The sequence below is a fragment of the Mobula hypostoma genome, chromosome 4 (assembly GCF_963921235.1).
Source record: "Mobula hypostoma chromosome 4, sMobHyp1.1, whole genome shotgun sequence".
Lineage (NCBI taxonomy): Eukaryota > Metazoa > Chordata > Chondrichthyes > Myliobatiformes > Myliobatidae > Mobula > Mobula hypostoma.
This window is the reverse complement of record NC_086100.1, coordinates 129,455,754-129,482,014: the sequence shown is the minus strand read 5'-3', so window position 1 is coordinate 129,482,014 and position 26,261 is coordinate 129,455,754. Positions and strand designations below refer to the sequence as shown.

The following is a 26,261-nucleotide window of genomic DNA, read 5'->3' as shown; positions in this document are numbered from 1 at the left end:
TGGGAAACCCCTCAAACCTGCAACCTCTGCCATAGGGAAAAGGAAGGACAAGGGGCATACAGAAATACCACTACCTCCAGGTCATCCTCCAAGTTTTACACCATCCTGATTTGGAAATATGAATTTGGCATTGTTGGGTCTAAATTCCAGAATTTGTTCCATAATACATTGTGGGAGTGCCCTCTCAGGAAGGACATTGGACATGCTGGCCTTCATAAATCAGTTCACTGAGTTAAAAAAATAGGAGATTATGATGCAGTTCAACAGGACACTAGTCGAGCTGCCCGTGGAGTATTGTGTTCAGTTTTAGGCACCCGATAATAGGAAAGACGTTATTAAACTTGAAAGAGTGAAAACATGTATAATGATGTTGCTGAGACTGAGGGACTGAGTTAAAGGGAGAGGATGGACAGGCAAGAGCTTTGTTAGGGTATTGGAGTCTGAGAGGTGATCATATAGAGCTGTATAAAGTCATCAGGGCCATTGATAGGGTAAAAGCACTCAGTCTTTTCCCAAGAGTTAGGGAATCAAGAACTAGAGGGTATAGATGAGGGTATAGAGAAAGGAAAGATTTATTATGGAGCTTGAGGGACAACTGAGACAAAGTGTGGTATCTATGTGCAATGAACTGCCAGAGGAAGTGGTTGAGGCAGGTACCATAACAACTGGGTGATGCCTGGCTTTAGAAAAAATTTAAAAAGCCTAAGCATTCGCCATCAAATGTGAGGCTTCTTTGTTCAGGGACTGCAGTACTTAAATATACAGTGATGAGTGGGAATGATTGACTGTGAGCTTATCAGAACAAGAAAATGTTAATCAAAAGTTCAGATGCTTAGTGAAGAACTTTGTGATATAGTTCAAATGGAAACATTAGTACTTCCATTAACTGAACAACTTAAATAAAGAAAAAGGAAGAGTAAAGGAAAAATCAATAGCAATGCCAAGCACAGACTTTGTGACACTAATTTGCCATTTCACTATTTACTGAAATGTTCCAATGATCTTTCAGAAGCAAAAACCCTCATTCAATCTGCCTTTGTTAGTTGAATTATGGAACTGCCTCTGGAAGAATATTCATTATTTTACAGCACTTTTAATTGATTTCTGATGTGTTCTTTCTAAAGAATAAGTCTGGTTAACAAACTTATTTTAAGAACCTAAGTTTCTCGAGCTGTATGACTGAGATCATATCAGCCATCCATCTCCGAAAGGAAGGGGGAGAAGGTGATTTCCATTCCCTCAAGATAAGTCTTTTGGCAACAATCATCCCCAGCATCAGAGACTGTTGTATGGCTGCAGAGAAACAAATAGTAGGAGAAACTTAGGTTCTTGAGAACCAACTCAATTAAAAAATTTTCGGCTATCTGGGATCCATTTCTTGCCTACCTGGATGAGGCCGGGGGCGGATGAGCAATTTCCCCCCAGCTGATTTCTCACGGCCCTCATTTGAGATTTTCTGTTTAGTATTTTTGAGCACTTTGTACAATAGGCATCCCTCTAATGTTATGTCCCTTTTTTTTGCTTATTTCATTTTTACACATGTCTGAGCTGGTGTGTTCTTGTTGATTTCATTGTTTTTTTGAAATTTTTGAAAAAGTATAAAAAAAACAAAATTATTTTTAAAAGGTCATTGAAATGTTGGCAATATTTGGAACACCCTCCTGTCACTGTGACTAAAGGAATTATGAAGTATACATTCTAACCATTTTCAGTTGTTGGCAATACCCTTCTCTACAATGTAGGGTCTGTCAGGACTGGATGCAGTAGTTCATAACTCAGTTTATTTTCATTTGCATTACTATCAGTGAACAGCCTATTGTTGGATGTAATAAGTTCCAGTCTTAGACTGTCAAATTGAAAATAATGTTCATGATGCCTCTCGAACAAAAGAAAGCCCACACACCTCTTCCTAATCTCTAACAAACTACTTTTGTAGAATCAGCCACAAGGTGTGGCTTGTAAACTATCATTAAGTAGAGCTTGTCTGGGTTTCTCACTGGATGAGTTCCACAAATCCATAATCCACAAAGAGCAGTAATGTTAATCAGGATCGTGATTTATTATAAATTCGTTTAAAACCTACACTGAACTGCTGGGCGATTCTCTGGTCAATAACCAATTTAGTAGAAGTCATTGAGATGTAACATTGCCTCTATTTCTGTCTATAAAGCCTGACTTGCTGAGTATTTCCAGCATTTCTCTTTTCCCTATGGTTTTCCAGCATCTGTGCTATTATGCAACTGTATCAATTACAGCCCCTTTATCAAGGCTAGAGTTACCAGAAACAATTTTATCATCCCTTAATAAGACCATAAGACATTGGAGCAGAATTAGGCCATTTGACCCATCAAGTCTAGCCTGCCATTTGATCATGGCTGATTACCTCTCACAACACCATTCTCCTCCCTTCTCCCCGTAACCTCTGACTCCCTTACTAATCAAGAATTTATCAAGCACAGCTTTAAATATATTCAATCTATCTATTGTAACCACCCTCTGGCTAAGAAATTTCTCCTCATTTCTCTTCTAAAGGGATATGCTTCTATCCTGAGGTTGTGCCCTCTATTGTTAGGTTCTTCCACTATAGGAAACCTCCTCTCCTCGTCCACTCTATCTAGGCCTTTCAATATTCAATATATCTCAATGAGATCCCTCCCATCATTCTTCTAAACTCCAGCAAAATCTCCTGATGATCAATATTGTATTTTGTCTGATCAAACACCTTTGGACTTTTTTTTCTTTTGTTGAGATGTTTGATATATAGAATGAAGTCTAAAAATGCTAGAAACACTGAGCATATCGGACTCCATGAAGCTTTTCAGGTCAACAATCTTTCATGTGAAATATTCTGAAATTTCCAAGGAATTTTATTTCAGCTTTCCCAAACTACAGCATTTAGTTCCTGTGAAAACACGGGAATATAGATAAATAGTTTACAGATCGTGTGTAGTCAACTCAGGCAAGTGAGGCCTTTGAAGAGCACAGCTTTCCCTTGCACAACAGGGAACTGGAAACATTTGGCATATGGAGATAATCAAAGGATGCAAGGCACACACTGACTAGGGGATAGTTACTTTACCAACTTCAAAGTAACATTGGTTGTTAGCTTGTAGTTTCTATTGAATTTTAACATCTTTATTATTATACTGTGAATGGTGACTGATAATGCAAATAAGAAATTTGAATATCCCAATGGGTCAATATCCATATCTGGTAGTCAGTTTCTGTATAAAATGGTATTTCTTTGTTCAATCTTCAGAACAGTTTGGTGACAGAGGCCATGCTGTTCTTGTGCACAAATAAGTAAAGTGTGATTGAGGAACAAGTGCAAATCAACAGACGCCAGTTAATCAGCAACAACAAAATATCCTACACTTTAATACTGACCTGCCCTGGAATATCAACAAATCTCACAATCATTCATATCCGGGTATTCCCTAACCGGAAACCTTGGATGAATTATAAGGTCAAGTCCCCTTTAAAGGCTAGAGCTGCGGCTTTTAGGTTCGGGGATACCAGTCGCTACACGGAATCCAGGTGTGATCTCCGGAAAGCCATTAAGGGTGCCAAGAGGCAATATCGAGCCAAGTTGGAAGCTCAGGCTAACCAAAGGGATGCCAGTAGACTATGGCGGGGTCTAAATGAGATCACTGGGCGCAAAGAAAAGGCTGGGAATATCAATAACTGTGGCACTTCTCTTCCTGACAAACTTAACGTATTCTTCGCAAGATTCGAACAGAAGAGGAGCATCCCAATAGACAATAGACAATAGGTGCAGGAGTAGGCCATTCAGCCCTTCAAGCCAGCACCACCATTCACTGTGATCATATCTGATCATCCACAATCAGTATCCAGTTCCTGCCTTATCCCCATGACCTTTGATTCCACTATCTTTAAGAGCTCTATCCATCTCTTTCTTGAAAGCACCCAGAGACTTGGCCTCCACAGCCTTCTGGGGCAGAGCATTCCATATATCCACCACTCTCTGGGTGAAAAAGTTTTTCCTCAACTCCGTTCTAAATGGCCTACCCCCTATTCTTAAACTGTGGCCTCTGGTTCTGGACTCATCCATCAGCAGAAATATGCTTCCTGCCTCCAGCATGCCTAATCCCTTAATAATCTTATATGTTTCAATAAGATCCCCTCTCAGCCTTCTAAATTCCAGAATACAATCCCAGTCGCTCCAATCTTTCGACATATGACAGTCCCGCCATCCCGGGAATTAACCTTGTGAACCTACACTGCACTCCCTCAATAGCAAGAATGTCCTTCCTCAAATTTAGAGACCAAAACTGCACACAGTACTCCAGGTGTGGTCTCACCAGGGCCCTGTACAGCTGCAGAAGGACCTCTTTGCTCTTATACTCAATTCCCCTTGTTATGAAGGCCAGCATGCCATTAGCTTTCTTCACAGCCTGCTGTACTTGCATGCTTGCTTTCAGTGACTGATGTACAAGAACACCTAGATCTCGTTGTGCTTCCCCTTTTCCTAACTTGACTTCATTTAGATAATAATCTGCCTTCCCGTTCTTACCACCAAAGTGGATAACCTCACATTCTCCTCGGCGGGAGGAGAAGATGGCAGCGCGCCGCCCGTGCGCAGCTCTCCGGTGAAAAATGATGTCGTATCTGTTAAATAGGGGCCGTGGACAATTCTGATTTGATGGAGAATGGACGTGAAATCACAGAGGAACATCTAGAGAAATTTCTGAAATGCCCATCCGCTGCTGTCGTTACTGTGTGGTCGGGAATCTTTCAGAGGGCAGGCCTCAAAATCCCCGGCCTTGCATGCTTTTGGCGACGGAGAAAGAGATCGAATCGCTCGGACAGAGATGGCGCTCAGTACTCGGTGTCGGAGAGCTGATCAGAGCTCGAAGTTTTCGGATGACTCACAGTCGGACTGTGGTTGGCATGGCAGAGAGAGTTCTTCCTTCTCCCGTCTGCGTGAGATGTGGGACATTTGAGGAACTTTGAACTTTACTGTGCTCATGGACTTTCTTCATCAAGTTATGGTATTGTGCACTGTTGTAACTATATGTATAATTACGTGGTTTTGTCAGTTTTTTCAGTCTTGGTTTGTCCTGTGTTTTGTGATATCACACCAGAGGAAATAATGTATCATTTCTTAATGCATGCATTACTAAATGACAATAAAAGGGGACTACGTGTCTTCATAATCTATTTATCCACATTAAACTGCATCTGCCCACTCACCCAGCCTGTCCAAGTGACCCTGCATTCTCATATCATCCTCCTCACATTTCACACTGCCACCCAGCTTTGTGTCATCAGCAAATTTGCTAATGTTACTATTAATTCCCTCATCTAAATCATTAATATATATTGTAAACAGCTGCGGTCCCAGCACTGAACCTTGTGGTACCCCACTGGTCACTGCCTGCCATTCTGAAAGGGACCCGTTAATCACTACTCTTTGTTTTCTGTCAGCCAGCCAATTTTCAATCCATGTCAGTACTCTGCCCCCAATACCATGTGCCCTAATTTTGCCCACTAATCTCCTATGTGGGACCTTATCAAAGGCTTTCTGAAAGTCCAGGTACACTATGTCCACTGGCTCTCCCTTGTCCATTTTCATAGTTACATCCTCAAAAAATTCCAGAAGATTAGTCAAGCACGATTTCCCCTTCGTAAATCCATGCTGACTCAAACCAATCCTGTTACTACTATCCAGATGTGTCGTAATTTCATCTTTTATAATTGACTCCAGCATCTTTCCCACCACCGACGTCAGGCTAACCGGTCTATAATTCCCTGTTTTCTCTCTTCCTCCCTTCTTGAAGAGAGGGACAACATTAGCCGCCCTCCAATCCACAGGAACTAATCCTGAATCTATAGAACATTGGGAAATGATTACCAATGCGTCCACGATTTCTAAAGCCACTTCCTTAAGTACCCTGGGATGCAGACCATCAGGTCCCGGGGACTTATCAGCCTTCAGACCCAACAGCCTATCCAACACCATTTCCTGCCTAATATAAATTTCCTTCAATTCATCCATTACCCTAGGTCCTTTGGCCACTATTACATCTGGGAGATCGTTTGCGTCTTCCCTAGTGAAGACAGATCCCGCTCCCTCTGGATGAACTGGACCTGGTGGCATCGAGATTCATCATCACCGAGGAGGACGTTAGAAGGGCCTTCCTGAAGATAAATCCAAGGAAGGCGACGGGCCCAGATGGCGTCCCAGGACGGGTTCTCTGGGCCTGTGCAAGCGAGCTAGCTGGAGTGTTTGCTGACATCTTCAACTGCTCCTTGCTTCAGTCTAAGATCCCCACGTGTTTTAAGAAGGCAACAATAATCCCAGTGCCGAAGAAGAGCAAGGTGGCATGCCTGAATGACTATCAACCTGTGGCTCTGACATCAATTGCCATGAAGTGCTTCGAGAGATTGGTTATGGCACACATCAACCACAGCCTACCGGTCAACCTCAACACTTTGCAATTCGCCTACCAGAGCAACAGGTCAATGGCAGATGCCATCTCTCTGACCCTACATTCCTTCTTAGAACACCTGGAGAATAAAGACTCATACGTAAGGCTCCTTTTCATTGACTACAGCTCTGCCTTTAATACCATCATTCCAAATAAACTGATTCCTAAGCCCTGGAACCTGGGCCTTAGCACTCAGATCTGCAGCTGGATCTTCAAATTCCTGACAGACAGGACCCAGGCTGTAAAAATAGGGGACAAGCTCTCCCCTACAATTACTCTGAGCACCGGTGCCCCAGGAGGCTGTGTACTCAGCCCCCTGCTGTATTCACTGTTCACTCATGATTGTGTAGCCAAGTTTCCATCAAACTCAATATATAAGTTTGCTGATGACACAACAATTGTAGGCCATATCTCGGGTAATGATGGGTTTGAGTACAGAGAGGAAATTAAGAACCTAGTGGCATGCTGCGAAGACAATAACCTATCCCTCAACGTCAGCAAGACGAAGGAATTAGTTGTTGACTTCAGTTGGAGTAGCGGACCGCACGACCCAATTTACATCGGTGGTGCGCAAGTGGAACAAGTCAAAAGCTTTAAGTTCCTCGGGGTCAATATCACAAATGACCTGACTTGGTCTAACCAAGCAGAGTTCACTGCCAAGAAGGCCCACCAGCACCTTTACTTCCTGAGAAAACTAAAGAAATTTGGCCTGTCCCCTAAAACCCTCACTAATTTTTATAGATGAACCGTAGAAAGCATTCTTCTAGGGTGCATCACAACCTGGCATGGAAGTTGTCCTGTCCAAGACCGAAAGAAGCTGCAGGAGATCGTGAACACAGTGCAGCACATCACACAAACCAATCTTCCGTCCTTGGACTCACATTACACTGCACGCTGCCAGAGCAGTGCTGCCAGGATAATCAAGGACACGACCCACCCAGCCAACACACTTTTCGTCCCTCTTCCCTCCGGGAGGAGGTTCAGGAGCTTGAAGACTCGTACTGCCAGATTTGGGAACAGCTTCTTTCCAGCTGTAATAAGACTGCTGAACAGATCCTGACCCGGATCTGGGCTGTACCCTCCAAATATCCGGACCTGCCTCTCGGTTTTTTTTTGCGCTACCTTACTTCCCATTTTTCTATTTTCTATATATGATTTAAAATTTAAATTTTTAATATTTACTAATTTTAACTATTTTTAATATTTAATATTTTTAATCCAGGGAGTGTGAAAGCGCAGAATCAAATATTGCTGTGATGATTGTACATTCTAGTACCAATTGTTTGGCAACAATAAAGTATAAGTATCCTTCTTGAGTATTAATAATGGACCTCAATCACTTCACCTACCTCCCTACATAAATTCCTTCCCTTCTCCTGGAATGGATCTTCTTCTTCCCTAGCAACCCTCTTGCTCCTAGTGTACGTATAAAGTGCCGTCATCCTACTTGTCAAGTAATTAATGGCCCCTTTTAGCCCTCTTAATTTCTTGTTTAAGGTTTCCCCTACTTTCTTGACTAAATTCATATTCCAAAAAATTATATATGTATGGTTTATCTTTTTGATGAACTTTAAAACTCGTCTAATAATCCAAATTTCCTGAACCTTGACGTCCTTATTTTTCATCCTCACAGGAACATATTGGTTCAGAACTCTAAATCAACTAGTTTTTAAAGGACTCCCACATATTAGAAGTGGAGTTACCCTCAAACATTTACCCCCAATTTACTTCCCCCAGTTTCTGCCATTACTGTTGTAACTGGATTCCTCCAACGTATCACTTTTACATGAGGACCTTTATATATTCTTATCCATAACTCTCTTAAAACATCAAAGATCAACTTTATTCGCCATACACATTTACATGTATGTAATTTTTTTGTGGTGTGCTCGTGTGACATGCAACAAAAAAAAGATCAACATTCAACAATTGTAAGAATAAAGAATTATATAAAAATAAAGTTAGAGGTTAAAGTAAGGATATGAAATAAAATGTGCATGACGACATAAACACCAGCATGTAGGAGTGCGGTCACTCGAGTCGAGTATGATGTTCTCCTAAGGGGTTTTCTCGTGGTGTGTCCTCAGGGGCTGTAGGGGCTGATCCGGGATCCACATATTCTGGTGTAGTGTGGACATGAGTAGGTGGTGGCTGTGGTGAGTGGTTGGGTCTTTTGGTTGTTCAGTCTCTGCTTTCACAGCTGCCACTTGTTCTCTGCGGCACAGCAGAGGTCACTCTCATGTAGCGCAGCTCCCTCTTGAATAGATATGCTCCAGGTGCATCTGGTAGTGCAATGTCTTCCCAGTTTTTAGATGTAATGTTGAATTTCTTCAGGCTGATTTTGATGTTATCTTTGAAGCTTTTCCTTTGCCCACCAGGGGCTCACTGACCTTCCTTCAACTGGGAGTAAGGGATCTGATTGTGGAGGCGTGAGTTAGGCATCTGAATTACATGGCCAATCCATCAGAGTTGAAATTGTTTTTATCGTGGTGAAAATATTGTTCACGTTGGCCTCTTCCAGTATGCTGGTGTTAGTGTATCTGTTCTTCCAGCTGTTGCTAAAAATCTTTCATAAGGTTCTTTGGTAGTATTGTTCCAAGGCTTTCAGGTGTCTCCTGTAGGTAGTCCATGACTCAGCTCAATACAGTAATGTAGGAAGGATGACTGCTCTATAGACCAAAACTTTTGTTTGGATCTGTAGGTCACAGTACAGATCTATTTCCAATGTAAATATTACAAAAAGTGGTTTAAAGTGTTTACAGTGCAGTTCAGAGATTGATGTAATGGGCAGGGGGGGACTAACCAGAATAAATAATCAGATTGACTGCCTGGTAGAAAAAATTTTAGAGTGGTGTTGTTTTTGTTTTAATTGCCCTTTAGTGCTTTCCTGAAGGGAGTTTTTGAAAAAGGCAGTTTGCTGGGTGGGTAGTGTCCACCATGATTTTTCCTGCCTGCTTCTTTGTCCTGGGCACGTACAAGTCCTGCGGCGATGGTAGACTGCAGACAAGAACTTTTTCTGCTCACCTGACATCTTGCTGTGGTTTTCATATATTGTAAGAGGATGCTGCACCACACCAGACAGAAATGGCTGATGTGAGAGGGCAGTGTAGCATTGCCAGTGTGTTCTAGGGAAGATGGAACAGCAAGAAATATATCATCTGTCAGGCCTTTTATGAAGGAGATGTGGTTCTTCCTCATGAAATCCTGCAAACAGCTGATGCTCAGGAAACTGAATGTTGAAACGGTGCTAACTGCAGATTTGCTTCTGATGAATGGGGGCAGAGCAGATACATCTCTCCCAAAGTTGATACACAATATCCTTGGTTTTGAGGGCATTCAGCTGCAAATTATTATGATTGCAGCAGGCCACTAGTTTGTTTACTTCCTGGTGGTACTTGCATTCGTCACCTCGGGTGATTAGTCTAATGACAGCAGTTTTGTCTGCAAACTTCATCAGTTTAACTGACGGATCACTGGAGACATAGTCATTGGTGTATAGAGAAAATAGGAGAGGGGAGAGACTACACCCCTGTGGCATACCAATGCTGAGAGAGTGGATGTGGAAATGTGCTTGCATAGAAATGGAATTATTGCTACTGTTCCCAAAATGCACCTTACCACACACACACTGAAGCCCTGATTACATGACCAGGCTCATTATCAGTTTAGATGCTGTCTGACTAGAATCCTTTTTATAAACTGCAAATTGCTAATCAACACTTTAAAGTTAAAACTCAGTATGGAAAATCTATTAGGGTGTTGCAACAGTACAAACAGACATTTGCTCTATAATTTTAAAAAAAAATTAAAATCTTGATCACAAGTGTGGCAAGTTGTGACACAAATACAGCCTTCAAATGCGGTTCTAATGGAACTTCATTAATAAAGGTCCAGGCTGAGGTGACACAATATGGGAATTTACTGATACAGTGGGAGCTTGAGCAGCAGAGGTAGAAGGCACAACCAAAGCCCCCAAGACACAGCATAAACCTTGAATGAGAGCAGAATTCCCAAAGTAGATACAATTTAGAGGGCTAACGCCAAAAGACAGATTGGATACGTAGCTGGAAAAAGAAGAGAAAGTTGACAGAAACCACAGGTCACGAGAGAGACCAAACTAAAACTATAAGAAGTTTTAGTTAAGAAGAGGAAAGATAGAGCTTGTCCAGGATTTTGGATGCTGTTGGAATATTGTTTTAGGATTGACTAAGTGGTTTGTGTGTTTAAGCCTGTGTTTAAACTAGCGTCAGGGAAAGTGATTAAAGTACTTTATTATGGAGGCGGCAGCGATTAAGGTTTGGTGCGATTCAAAGAGGTTATTCACAACTAATGCTTGTGCTCTGAGCAGGGTGACCGTAGAACTACAAGGGCTACAGTCATATCCCTTGGTATCTCATCAGCCACTCTAAACCCTACTGAGTAGCATTAGCAAATCTCCCTCCAGTTCAGGTGCAAGCCATCTCTCTTGTACAGGTCACCCTTACCCAGAAATGATCCCAATGATGCAAGAACCTGAAACCCTGACCACTGCACCAGCTCTTCAGCCACATATACAACTGAGCCATTTTATTCAAGTTCAACAAAGAACATAGAAACCTACAGCACATTACAGGCCCTTTGGCCCACAATGTTGTGCCGACCATATAACCTACTGTAGAAATTGTCTAGAACTTCCCTCGCATAGCCCTTTATTTTTCTAAGCTCCATGTACCAAATGAATATCCAAAGTCCCAATGAACTGTTACTCAGAGTGCTAAGTTCTGTAAAAGTGTTGGTGAAAGTTACGCTGATTGGTGTTTTGACCAATCAGCTGGTAAGGATGTTGCGTTAATCCAGACTAACAGTGACGTGACTGATGTCACGCTATCCAATACATTAGGAGACCCTGGAGAAGTGGGACCATGAGCAGGCTATATCTTTAGAGAAGTGGGGAAGGTAGCTGAGGGTGAAGGCTTTAAAGACAAGCTGTTCTCATTTCTGCAAAGTGAGGGAAAAGATCTGTCTGATGTGAAAGGTTTAATGGGTCCTTCAGGGGTTGATTTAAATTCTGTGCTGGTTTCAGCTATTGCATCACTGGTTGATAAATGCCAAAGTTATCATCGGCTGGAGTGTTCTCTGGAGTCAAGCCCACAGCCAATGGGGAAGAAAGGGGGCATTTAATTGTCTGAGAGACATTACTTGAGAATGGAGCAAGTTGTGAAAGGCACAATGTCACATGACGTGATTGCTCAGCATATTCAAATGACCCACAAAATGCTCCCTCCTCCATCTGCTACCGAGCTACTCAGAGAAGTTAGAGAGGTGAAAATCGTGATTGAGAAGCAGGGCATTTTCAAAAGCCGAGTGATGCCTTCAGTGGTAGCCCCTGCTGCTAAGGTGACCTCTGATACCATGGAGATAGAGCTTTTGACGAATGAGGTGGAAAACCTTTGAGCTGAACTGTTTCGATGGATGCCTGCTAATGTTTCAGCTAAATTTGATGCGTCCATTGGGAAACCCCACCCATCTGCAGAGGACTGCTGCTGAAAAGAGTCTCTTGACTAGAGAGGTGACTAGTATTTTCTGTTACAACTGCAGAGAAGGTGAACATTTCAAGCGAGACTGTGAGGGGCAGGAAAATCTTCGAAGAGTAAGTTAGTGGTTAATCAAACAGAGAGCAAAAGAGGCAAAACTACAGAGGGACCCAGTAAAGGAATGGGCTGGAGTCTCGGAGGAGATGTAGTCCAATCAGTGTATCAAGGGAAATACCAAAGTGCAAAACACTATTCCTGAAGGTTTAGAAACATAGAAAACCTACAGCACAATACAGGCCCTTCGGCCCACAATCCTCGCCGAACATGTACTTACTTTAGAAATTACCTAGTTACCCATAGCCCTCTATTTTTCTAAGCTCCATGTACCTATCCAGGAGTCTCTTAAGAGACCCTATCGTATCCACCTCCACCACCTCCGCCGGCAGCCCATTCCACGCACTCACCACTCACTGCGTAAAAAAAACTTACCCCTGACATCTCCTCTGTACCTACTTCCAAGCACCTTAAAACTGTGCCCTCTTGTGCTAGCCATTTCAGCCCTGAGAAAAAGCCTCTGACTATCCACATGATCAGTGCCTCTCATCATCTTATACGCCTCACGAGGTTCATGAGGATGATTCAGGGAATGAAGGGGTGAATATATGAGGAGCGTTTGGTAGCTCTGGGCCTGTACTCACTGGAATTTAGAAGAATATGGGGTTGGGGGGTGGTGGAATCTCATTGAAACATACCGTATGTTGAAAGGACTAGATAGGATGGATGTGGAGAGGATGCTTCTTACAGTGAGGGTATCCAGAACTAGAGGGCACAGCCTCAAAATTGAAGGGCAAACCTGTAGAACAGAGGTAAGGAAGGATTTCTTTTAGTCAGAGAGTAGCAAATCTATGGAATGCTCTGTCACAGACTGTGGTAGAGGCAAAGTCTGTGGGTAAGTAGATTGTTTCCTGATTGGTCAAGGCATCAAAGGATATGGCGAGAAGCTAGGTGTATGGAGTTGAGTGGGATCCAGGATCAGCCATGATGGAATGGAAGAGCAGACTGGATGGGCTGAATGGCCTAATTCTGCTCCTATGTCTTATGGTTTTATGGTCTTATGTTAGGCCATGGCCTCCTCTGGTGCTGCAATGAGGCCAAACTCAGGAGCAGCACCTTATGTTCCATCTGAGAAGCCTCCAACCTGATGGTATGATCATCTCGTTTCAACATTCCCGTTTCCCTCTCCTACCTTATCTTCTTACCTGCCCAACACCTACCTCTGGTGCTCCTCCCCCTTCCCTTGGTCTTCTACCCTCTCCTATCAGATTCCCCCTTCTCCAGCCCGTTATCTCTTTCACCAATCATATTCCCAGCTCTTTACTTCACCACCTCACTCTCTCCTGGTTTCACCTATCACCTTGTACTTATTCCTCCCCTCCCCCTAAGTTCTTGCTCTGGCTTCTCATCATAGTGGGACCCAGCTCTGATATATTCACATGGATTGAAGGTGTTTATGCTAGAGCCATACTTGACACAGGTCCTCAAGATACTTTACTCTACAGATCCTTTCACAACCAGTATTGGACACATCTACCAATGATGCCACTCAGTGCATTTGAGATTTGGGGGTTTAGTACTGATGAGTACCTGTAGATAGATGCTTATTATTGAAACTGGAGTTTTCAGAAGCTGATGTTGGAGAAACTGAGAGTATTGACACGCCAGTGTTGGTCTGGTTGAAAAGAGTGAAGCTTCCATCTTTCTGGGAACAAATATTTCCATTGTGAGAAGGCTTGCAGGAGCATGTAAGGGGAGGAATGGAGAGAAAACCTTGTCCTTGTCCATGTGTTCAGAGCTGCTTTTGAGAAGGTGCACGTCCTCCTAAGCAGGATGATGAGTAGAAACAAGAAAAACCTGTCATGTTATGTCCTGGACAAGTAGCTATAGTGATAGGAATCCCTGCATTTGCCAAAAAGCCCAACACCTCAGCCAGCCAGGTGGATGCTCCTGATAATCAGGAGAAAGAGTCAGGCTTACCTGCAGGAGTGCTGGTGAGACCTGAAGTGCAGAAATCTTCAGCTGTCCACACAAATCGGATGACAGTGATTCTCAGGTACACCTCAGGAACAGATGTTACCCTCAGACGTGGGATGCCGATTGCCCCTCTTTTTCCTGTGATGGTAGTGTCTAGTTTTGCGGAGGAAATGGAAGAGAAACCGTCTCCTGGATCAAGGAAGTTAACATCGAATTCTTTCAAATTTGGTGACTCGCCAAGACCCGAGGAGTGGAAAAGGACGAAGATGCTGGAATGTGAAGATGTTGTTCCTACTGATGAGTCTGATGTTGGTTGCTCCAGACTATTAGAGTGACTGAGGACACCCCTTTCCAAGAGAGGCCTCGTCAGTTAGCACCAGTGGAGGTTGAAGATGTTTGTCAGGACCTGAAAGGGATAAAAAAAAAATGAAAAAATTAAGTAAATAAGTACATAGGGATTGAATAATTATGTCTGCGGGCAGGAACAAGCACGAACAAATTGGGATATAAACACCTACAATGGTTGGTATATAGGCTTGTATGCAACATTTTGGACCAGTGGAAATGGTCCAGAAGGGTTGTATGGGAACTATTATTACCATTTTTCTTAACAACTAATTTCATTACTTAGCCTAATAGGTTAGATTTACCACAGTACATAATTATCTATTTAAATGTTTATTTTGCTGTTATATCATCTCAATGTGTACTTAAGAATGTATAAATAATTGTAGTTTTATACATATAAAAAAATGGAAAAGGTTATATGTGTGAAAAAAGTACATGATAATTGTGAATTCCTTATCCAAATAAAAAAAAAATAAAAAAAAAATAAATAAACTGAAGGAAGCCAAGTTCAGTCATGGCCAGGGGGACCTGAGCTGCCGGAAGGTACAAATGACAGACAGGAGGAGGCACCCTCACAGGAAGTGGCTGAGGCTGGAGAAGCCTAAGATGAGATCAGGAGGTCTCAGAGTCAGAAAATCCCCAGATAGGCTGGCATGAGATGCATTGGGAAAACAGTTTGTTGCATCTATTCCAATAGTGAGATGTGTTATTGCCATTTACAAATGGTTTGGGGGTCTGGAAACCACAACATTTATTTGAATACTGTGTTATTGGTAATGGTTTAATAAACTCCACAGTCATGAGGACATGACTATTTTTGGTGGGGGGAGAGTGTAATGCCTTGGTTAAGATTTGTACTGCTATACTGTAGGTATTTCATTTCAGCAGTTGTCTGCAAAAGCAGTGTGTCCTGCTGGTAGAATGTTTTGGTTTTGGCTGAGATTAGGAGCCCTGCTGTAAAAGTTAGGAATGTGAGTCAGAAGGACAGTAGTCTAGTTTGGGGTCTTTTGTCTTCTGCTTTGTGCAGATGAATGGCTCCAAAAAGGAAGGGCCAATACTGCTGAGGGAGGACCAGTTTGTTCAGCACTGAGTTCGCGGGAAGTTTGGAATGTGGTGTGTGTGCTTTCATGCAGACCGTGGGTCCAGCACGTGAGTAAAGGACAACTCCAGTACAAGCTCCAATGGTCATTGTGCACATTGGACCAGTTTAACTGTAATGGGTCCTTTTCTTTTCCCTTCTTTTTCCTACTAATTGTTCAATAAAGCTGAAATTTGTAAATAAGCTTTCTCTATAATTTAATGTGGTGCACAATCTGTTATTTCTTGCTGACCGACAATTGTGTATGGGCAGCGCTTGCACAGTATTCACTCAGGTCAAGGTTTCTTTAATCGGAACATCACGATGTTCTGCTTTGGTTGAACCCCAAATCACACTGACCTGAGCCGTGTATTGTTTATGAAAGGTGGCCTGCTCACTGCTGAGTCATGAGACTGTTGGCAGGTCTAGCTGAAAAGCCCAGTTTGTATAAAGCCCAGTGAGAGGGTTTCACTTAGAAGAAGTATCAAGTGAAATTGGGGCTTATTTGTTTCAATCACAAGACAAAGACTGAAGTACCCATGGATTATGGGTCATCTGAATGAGTTGTGACCCCAGCTGTAGGTGGAGTGATCTGTAGGAGGCAGAGACCAGGTTACTCACCTCATAAAGGAAAACAGTGGACTCATAGCATTTGGGTTAAGAAGGTAGTGAAGAAGAGAAGTACTGTTTAGGAACTGGATAAGAAGAAAGGAGATCAACATGCAAGACAGCAAGTACCGTAAACTGGAAGTGCTAACAGTCAAGCTACTGCAACTAGGGACTGTTACTAATGAGTTCATGGTATTTATTTATGTGCCATGTTAGGGCAACATGGTAGCATAACACTATTACAGTTTCAGTGATCAATTTCTATCACTGTCTGGAAAGAGTTCATATGTTCTCCTCGGGTTTCTCCGGGTGTTCTGGTTTCCTACCACATCCCAAAGATGTATGGATTAGGATTGGTAAATTGTGGGCATGCTACATTGCCATTGGAAGCATGGCGGCACTTATAGTTGCCCAGTACTCTACCTGCTGATTTGATTTGATGCAAATGACACATTTCACTGTATGCTTCGATGTATATGTATCAAATAAAGCCAATCTTATATGTATTAATTAGAATTATTTCTGTTTGTCTTAAAGTTTGCATAAACTGCACCCTGTTCAAAGTTATGGATGTAATTATGTTAGTATAACAACAACAGAGAAGGTAAACAATTAGAGAAAAAGACTAAGAAACTGAAGAAGTTTGTGTTTAGTTAAAGATATGTACAGATATATCTGTAAATAACTAGTTCTTTGTTCTATTTATTAAAGAAACTCACAAACGCTACAAGTTGCAATGTGGCAGTGATGTTGTGGAGCTGTAAGTGTGTGAGATAACCATGGAGATGTTGTTTCCTTCCTGACATGACACCAGACTATCCTAGTTTAAGTGAGCAGGGCATTTACGGGTAGGAGGCAGGTTTGCTCTAAATTATATAGACCGGGTCCAGCAGTGAAATGAGGTGAAACCATGTCAGTACCACTTCTGATAGTACATTCAGGGAATTAAATCTTGGGTCAGAAGAAGCTCCAAACGTAAGGATGATGTTTAAATATTTAGGTTTTTTGTGTGATGGATGGAAAAGGTTTGCTCCTATTGACTGAAGAAGAAAGCTCTGAGCCCTCTTGATCTGGTCCTCCACACATGACCCTTCTTGGCCACCACCACTCTGTCTCCATCTTTGAGAACCTATCAGTGACGGATGAGCTTAATACAGGCATACACCCAGTGGCCACTTCATTAGGCACACCTGATTATTAACGCAGATATCTGATTATTAGTGCAGATATCTAATCAGTCAATCATGTGGCAGCAGCTCAATGCATAAAAGCATTCAGACATGGTCAAGAGGTTCAGTTATTTTTCAGACCAAACATCAGAATGGGGAAGAAATGTGATTTGAGTGACTTTAATTTCTGGTTTAAGATGACCCTGGTGAAGCACCGCAACGACTGACTGGAAGCAAAAACAACTATTAATCACTTTATTGATCGCACACTTTTTTCGAAAATGATCACTGCAATCAATAGCCTGTAACGTCCTTTTCAGAGCTGAGCTTTTGAACTGCCTGTATGATCTGGCATTTTTACTGTTTGAACTGAAATCTTGAAAGTGAATGATGGTTGTGGCATGGCACGTACAAGCCAAATCGAGGCAGCAGGACCCGGGCCCGAGAACAGGGAACAAGCCAACGTTTGGCTGCTGGAGCAGACTTGGAGGCAATTTGAAGCGGCAGGACCAAGGTGAGGCAGAGTCGAGGCAGCAGGGCCCAGGCCCAAGAGTGAGAAAGAACCTGAGGCTTGGCTGATTTAAGGTCAGGGTGTCGGGCTCAGAGGCCAGGGATGGGCTGGTGTTCAGCTCACTGCTCCGAGAGGTTTATTCGTCTATGCTCTGGACTGGGGCTGTGGCTTGCAGCTCATGGGCTCCAGAAACAGCTGCGACTGGCTTCATGGCTGTGGAGCCACTTTTGTGAATGTCAGTTCTGAATGTTATTTGCTTACTTTTGTGGTTTGTACGATTTGTTTGTTTTCTGCACTTTGGGTGTTTAACGGTCTATTTCTAATGGGTTCTATTGGGGTTCTTTGTTTTGTGGCTGCCTGTAAGGAGACAAATCTCAAGACTGTAAATAGTATACAGACTTTGATAATAAATGTACTTTAAATTTTGATTGTTGGTGGCAGTTGGGATGATTTGAATATCTCAGAAATTGCTGATTTCCTGGGATTTTCATGCACAACAGTCTCTCGAGTTTACAAAGAATGGTACAAAGAAGCAAGAAAAACATCCAATAGGTGGCAGTCCTGTGGGCAAAATGCATTGTTACTGAGAGAGGTCAGAGGAGAAAGGGCAGACTGTTTGAAGCTGACAGAAAAGCGACAATAATTCAAATAAACACACGTTACAACAGTGGTGTACAGAAGAGCATTTCTGAACAACACATCAAACCTTGAAGGAGATGTTCTACAGCAGCAGAAGACCACTCTGGACTCCAAGGTGTACCTAATAAAGTGGCCATTGAGTGTATATGTACTGCAGGACATTGAAATACTATGAATTATGGTGAAATAGCAAGCATTGAACTGAGAGGATCAGGGTTCAGCTGATTTAAAACTTAGTGTGAACTTTCCTGATGAGCAACTTGCAGAAGCTGATCATGTGATGATTGCAACAGAAATCCTCTTCTAATTCAAGAAAGAACAAAAATGTAATTATAAGTAGGCAGTAGGACATTACTGCAGTTCTATTTATCATGATTAATATCACATTTATTGCTTTACTATTTGCAGTTACTAGCAATAAAGCTTTCCACAGAAGAGAAAATTGATTAAAGGGTTGTTTTCAAGCAATAATCTAATGATAGTGATAGAGATCTCAGTGTACCTGATACAAATCAGTCCCTAGGGGCTGTCAAGACTTAAAATTTCATAATCCAGTTTTGGGAGAAATTGATTTAATTTTGAGACAGTTTTCAGGAACAAACCCCTATACAACCTGGAGACTCTCCCCATTGCTTAGTCCAGATCACTCTCTTGTCAATTATGATGCCCAGGATGTTAGTGCTGTAGGAACAGACCATGGTAATGTCATTGAATTTCAAGGGAAAATGGTGAGATTTCCAATTTTTAGAGAAGATTAGTGTCAGGAAACAGGAACTCACCACTTATTATTCATTACTGAACAGCGACAAGACCTTGTTATGTGTTATTCTATCTTAGATCTGAGCTGGTGAAGTGAGGTGTTCCTGTGAACGCCAGGCCTGTAGGATATGACCTGACTGCATCACTTTCAGAGTTGACTATCTTTTCATCCTCTTCTGCTTCCCCTGTCACCACCACTATCACTCGAAGCAGCTCTCATCTCTCTCAAATTGTTGTGTAAACTTGGTAAGACAGAAATGTGCACTGTGCTCATATAACATGGTAATCACAACAATATAGGTATTGGATTGAAGTCAAGGCAGTAACTGAAGTAAGTGACTAAGGTAAAGGAGATGGTCACTGTACATATATAGAATAGTGCTTGTGCAAAAGTCCAGCTTTGAACACCAATAAGATTAAACGTAAATGTCTCTGAAAACCCACATAATTACTCTAAAGCTCTTGGCATTTAACTGTACAGTGTACAGTTTGCAGGTACTAAATGATGTACAATGCCTCAATAAGAAATTCATACCACCACAGACAGGATCCAGACACATTCTATACCTTAAACTCAGTGGTGCACTCCAGGACTTCTTGCCTCTCTACACGTAGGAATGCAGCCTAAAAGGTTCACGGAAATAAAATAAATGGCATTTAGGGCAGCAACAAAGCAATAACATAAGTTAAATGTTTCTCAATGCAGTGTCAGGAAGAGTATTTGCTACCAGCTATTAATCAACACACTGATCCCGCTGATCATTCCCATCCACTTTTGACCTAATCAATCTCACTGGCAAATTTTCTGTCAGTGACTGCAACTTGCCACTTTGGTTGTACTTTCTCGGTTATCTGATGGGAATGAGATTGGGGCAATTCCAACGTGTGAATTTCAAAGCATGTGATTGAATGAGTGATTGTAAAGATTTATGAGTAAACATCCATCGTAAGCACACTAGGGTACTTCTACATTGCCCTCACCCCATATTCCTTAAGCCACATCTTGCAGCCAGGCACATGTGGAGATGGCGTATACAACTCTAGAGATGGTTATGTCTCCAGACAGAAGTGTATTTTCGGAAAGACTCCAGTGTTTCATCCTGGCACGTTTCCTATCCCTCAGGGCGTGCACTCCTTTCAATGTTGCTGCTGAATTCTTCCATGAGAGGAAAAAAAAGATTATTTTCACAATTGTTTGAAGTCCGACAGCACACACCCAGAACTGCTTCTTCCAAAAGCTGTCAAGGTTTTCTACATCACATAATGTGGATTTCTTTCCCGCTTGGTTATTCATTATCAAGTCCTCAGTGCCCTAAACCTCTGCAAACTAACTGAGAATCCATGGCTATTCTGGTGTGAACTAAAGCTAAGGAGATCCCTACACTTTCTTCACAAAAAGGCCTCAATCCATTTCATCATGTCTTACACAAGACAATCGGGAAGAGTGAGCAGACAGTTTTATGGGGTTGCAGGGCACCACTGATCTTGCTTTGATAGCATCTCATGCTGACCCAGGAACGGCTGCTACCTGACAGGGGCTCTATTCCCTCAAGGTTCAGCTGGTGTCATCACATGCGATACATCTTACAGGTCAATACCTAGCATCCTGTCAATAGTAGTGATGACTTCATTTGGATACATTCCACAGAGACATCTGTAATTGTGCCACAACAACTATGCATCAAGGACTATTCACTGATGACTCTTGACTCTATGCATAGCCCACGGGTAATCCAGGAAAACAAAGGATATCCTACTAGGGTCATTGTGGTGGAGCAGACTGTTGACATGCAGAAGCAATTATTGCACTGCCTGAACCTCTGTGGTACTCACCCCTTGTCTACCAAAGGGTGCACTACCTGGCCTTGATGAGGGCTTATTCTTTGCTTCCTTTCATGGAGTTGGTGCCAAGCAGGAGAAGAAGAATTTGGTGGAGGTGGTCAAGTAATCTTTTTATGGTTGAGTCATCTGTAAACAACTTATCCAACTGGAATGGTAATCAGCCAGCCTGGCGTTATCCATGTATCTCTTGTCCTGCAAGTGGAAAGGAAGTAGATCAATGAGAATCTGTCACATTGAATGATGTGTTCATCCTTGTTGAATAGCTGGAGTGATGTAAACTGCGGAACATTGATGTGAGATTGATGACAGTGTGGGTGAATGTTACTCTGGGTGTTGTCTATGACTGCTCTTGGGAGGTAAGACTGAGTAATATTTTCACAGACTTTGACTGAAGCTTTCAAACTTCTTAGTCGATATCCTCTGTGCATGGTTTTTCATATGGACCATTGCCAGCTGACAATATCTCTAAGGACTTTCTATCCTTCATGAGGAGAAACTTCTCTCCTCCTCTCCATAGAAAAAAACTTATTCACTTTTACCTGCACCCTGCCATCACTTGCAGCTAACTTTGATTACAATAATCCTTTATATATCTGGTTGCAGCCATGTCTACTACCTTTTAAGAGAAGTATTTTTAATTATTGCTAGCGATCTTCAGCTCATTAAGGCTAGGGATGGTGTTGGCTCGTATCTGGAATTACTGTAAGCTGAACATTGCATGCCTCAATCCAGCACATCTCTTGGCTCTATCCAATTCAGTTTCATTTATTTTATTAATTTCTTGAGAAAACTACAGTAACTGCAAGTAATCAAATTAAGATTACATTAGGCAAGCTTTAGGAAAAGTTAAATGTTATGTAAACAATTTTATTTTTAAAATGCAGCTGTACTAAGGTCAGCGGCATTGATTGCCGAAATGTTTCATATATAACTGTGGTGTATTTTTCTCTCCCTATCCTAGGCAACGTGTCAGTAACCCAGCAGTAATGCAGCGGAGAATGACAGTGCTCAGAGAGAAAGGAAGGAGGCAGGCTGTGCGGGGACCAACATTCATGTTCAATGACAGGGGAACGAGTTTAACCCCAGAAGAGGAGCGTTTTTTGGATGCGGCCGAATACGGAAACATCCCAGTTGTCCGGAGGATGCTGGAGGAGAACAAGTCACTGAATGTTAACTGTGTTGATTACATGGGCCAAAACGCCCTCCAACTAGCAGTTGGAAATGAACATCTGGAAGTAACAGAGCTTCTTCTGAAGAGGGATAACCTGGCTCGAATTGGAGATGCGTTATTACTTGCTATCAGTAAGGGTTACATACGAATTGTGGAAGCAATTTTGAATCACTCTGGATTTGAGCCCAGTAATCGTCTGACCCTTAGCCCGTGTGAACAAGAAATGCAGGATGATGATTTTTATGCCTATGATGAAGATGGCACCAGATTTTCTCCAGATATCACCCCAATAATACTGGCAGCACACTGCCAGAAATATGAAGTGGTGCATATGTTGTTGATGAAGGGAGCACGGATTGAGAAACCCCATGACTATTTCTGCAAATGTACTGAATGTGTGGAGAAGCAAAAACATGATTCCTTTAGCCACTCCAGATCCAGGATCAATGCATACAAAGGATTAGCAAGCCCTGCCTATTTGTCATTGTCTAGTGAGGATCCAGTACATACTGCACTGGAACTTAGTAATGAATTAGCCAAGTTGGCAAACATTGAAAAAGAATTTAAGGTAAGACTTATGAATTCTTAAATATACATCTAAACAGGTATATTTTATATAAATTTTATAAAAGCTGCGCTGGTAAAAAAAAGTGAATTGGAACATTGAGATAGTTAATCCTTCAACTGCCAAGGGTGGGTTGGTGGTGCACAGAATTTATTTCCCTGAAGCAGTTTCTCTGATCCAGCATTTCATGCCTTGTGATACTGAAACGAACTGTAATTTTCTGCCATGGCGAAGGTTAATGCAAACTGTTTTCTACATGAGTCAATGTGAATATTAGTGTGTGATTTGGTTGTTGTGTCCTGATCTAGATAGTGTTACATGGAAAAACCATCCATTAGTTTAATGCTGCAGAATGAGGTTAACATACTAACTGTCATAACATTGTAATACTTGTTGTCAGCGTCAGGCTGCATGTGAAAAATAGCCACATAATTATTAAGTTGTTTGGGAAATTAAAAAAATACTAAACCAAGAAAAAATGCTTTAAAGTCTACCATCTTTGAATTCTACTACAAGATTCCAGCTAAACGTTTCAACAGTAATGGTGGTTAAACCACACTTTGTCCCATCAGTTTAACTGTAGTTTTTGTAGTTTCAGTCATACACTCAGTGGCCACATTATTAGGTATGCCTGCATATCTGCTCACTAATGCAAGTATCTAATCAGCCAATCATGTGGCAGCAACTCAATGCATAAACACATGTAGACATAGTCAAGAGGTTCAGTTGTTGTTGTTCAGACCAAACATCAGAATGGGGAAGAAATGTGATCTAAGTGACTTTTACTGTGGAATGGTTGTTGGTGGCAGACGGGGTGGTTTGAGTATCTCAGAAACTGCTGATCTCCTGGGAATTTCACGCACAGCAGACTCTAGTGTTTGCAGAGAATGGTGTGAAAAACAAAAGCCACCCAGTAAGCAGCAGTTCTGTGGGAAAAAAATACCTTTTTAATGGGAGAGGTCAAAGAAGGATGGCTAGACTGGTTCAAGCTGACAGAAAGGTGACAGAAATTCAAATAACTACACTTTACAACAGTGTGCAGAAGAGCATCTCTGAACGCACAACATGTCAAAGCTTGAAGTGGATGGGCTACAGCACTGCATGACCACAGACATATATAGTAGCCACCTTATTAGTGACAGGAGATGAATAATAAAATAATCGCTCTGCGTATCATAAAGCCAAAACATTGCAACAAGCTTCTATAGCAAACTCTCCCAACATTGAGCATGTAGATGGTGACCCTTGTACTTAGTCCAAGTCCTTAAGCTTGAACTCCTTTGTAGCTAATTTTATTTCAACCAGGAGGCACATCACACGTACTATAGGTTGTTTGCATTCATGTGAACAGAAAATAGTGAATTTAAGATATTTTACTTTAATAGAAGCTGCAGAAGGGATAAGTAAGAAATTTATATATACTGTAAGCCACAGAACCCAAACCTATCTTGCCTGCACTATCCTGCTTCTTGAAATCACTCCATTCTATTCTCCCAGGATGTCTGCTTCTATTCAATCTGTTGTGGCAATGGTGCTCCTTCATCAGCGTTTCTGAGATGCTGTTCTTTCTCCTTAACCGTTGCAGTACCAGCACCATAGCTGATGGATTTTCAAATGTTTCTATTGTACTTCATGTACTTCTCCTTTCAACTATTCTCCTTTCACCCAGAGAAAGGATAAGATTCTTGGATAGGGTAGGAAAGTATAGAACTCTCCTTCCACCCTATCCCTACTTAATGGATATCCTATTCTCTATCTGGGTATCCTCCAACCTGATGGCATGAATATCGATTTCTGCTCTGGTAAAAAAAAAAATTCCCTCCCCCTCCCCTCTTTTATTCTCCACACTGGCCTTTCGTCTCTTCTTACTTGCCCATCATTTCCCCCTGGGTCCCCTCCTCCTTCCCTTTCTCTTATAGTCCTTTCTCCCTTCCTATCAGATTTCTTCTTCTCCAGCCCTTTACCTTTCCCACCCACCTGGCTTCATCTACCACTTTGAGTTACCCTCCTTCCCCTACCACCACCTTTTTATTCTGGTGTTTTCTTCCTTCCCATTCAGTCTTGAAGACGGGTCTCGAACTGAAATGATGACTGTTTATTCATGTCCATAGATGCTGCCTGACCTGCTGAGTCCTTCCAGCATATTGTGTGTGTTTCTCAGTATGTATAACCAGTTTTTTTCCCAGTTTGTCAGAACTGGGCAGTTCAGATGTTAGGTCAATAATCTATAACATTAACTCGGTCTTCCTCCACGAATGCTGCCCGACTGTCTGGGTATATCCAGATTCACTTTTATTCTAGATAACAAACACCTGCCATGTTCGGCATCTCTGTGTTGTTTTTATTGTTTTTTACTCTGTTCTCATTCACCTTCCTCTATTTGCACTGGCTCAGCTGCAATTCAAAGAGGAGTTGAAAGGATGTGAGGGAAAATAGGTTATAATGAAATAAACTGAGTAATGGGATTGTTCAATGAGCTAGCATAAATTCAGTGTGAATGGCCTCCACCAGTGTGGTGAGAAATATGTAAATGTGGGAAGCAGCTGTCTCTACTGTTTCATAGCCGGTGTCCACATGATTAGTCTCACTCAGTTTCTCTAGCCACCACCGTTATAGACATGCCCTTTCTAAGTGCTCCTTCGCTTTATTTAGATGACAGCTGAACTCAAAATCAATGTTTTGGTTCAATTCAATGTTTTAAAGGTTGAGGCATTGAAAAGAAAGTATGAACATCCCAAAGCAGGAAACGAGGAAGCTGGCAATCTCTTTAGTGATTACTCGAACCCAGTTAAAGAGATTACCTGTAGAATAAAACTAAAACATAAGTTGGTGACATTTGAGGGACAATTTTCTATAAAGCTCCCAAATCAACACTGAACCTTGACCTTTTCAGAGAATTCAAACAAACAGTACAAAAGAAAAGCAAATGCCACAAATGGAAAGAAAACACAGGGTGGACTGAAAGTATAGGGAAGGATATTAATGTGAAAGGAACCTTGTTACTATGCCAAGCTGACTCATAACTTGACAAACTTCTTTCATCAAGTAAATGACAAATAAGGAGACAAAATTATAGGATTTCAGAGCTGTACCTTCATCCAACCACATCCTACCAACCATTTTGACAATCTACAGTAATCCCCACTTACCCACATGAGGTCCATATCCTTCTGTGCCTTGCCCAATTAAATTTCTGTCTGAATGCCTCTCAGACAGCAATTGTATCCAATCCCACCAGTTGGCCAGATATTTGTAATCCAGGGAGTGGGAAACGCAGAATCAAATATCGCTGTGATGATTGTACGTTCTAGTACCAATTGTTTGGCGACAATAAAGTATAAAGTATATCACCCATTCACAGCATAAAAAACACTGACTCCTGAAATTCCCTTTCAACCTCCCACCTCTTACCTTAAAATTGTACATTCCTGTTTTTGATAGCCCTACCATGGGGAGAAAAATTGATTGTCCACTCTATCAATTCCACTCATAACTTTACATCCTTCTGTCAGGTCACCTCTTATTCTTCTGTACCCCAGAGAAAACAAGCCCAGCCCATCCAATCTCCAATAAC

At 41.9% G+C, this 26,261-nt stretch overlaps 1 protein-coding gene across 1 annotated transcript in view; it reads left to right on the top strand.

Annotated features, from left to right (window-relative positions):
- LOC134344928 (short transient receptor potential channel 3-like) overlaps positions 1-26,261 on the top strand; it is a 139,529-nt gene that overhangs the window by 25,551 nt on the left and 87,717 nt on the right. The window contains exon 2 of the mRNA XM_063045061.1: positions 21,913-22,690. Coding sequence (XP_062901131.1) covers positions 21,913-22,690 — 778 coding nt within the window. The remainder of the gene's footprint in view (positions 1-21,912; positions 22,691-26,261) is intronic.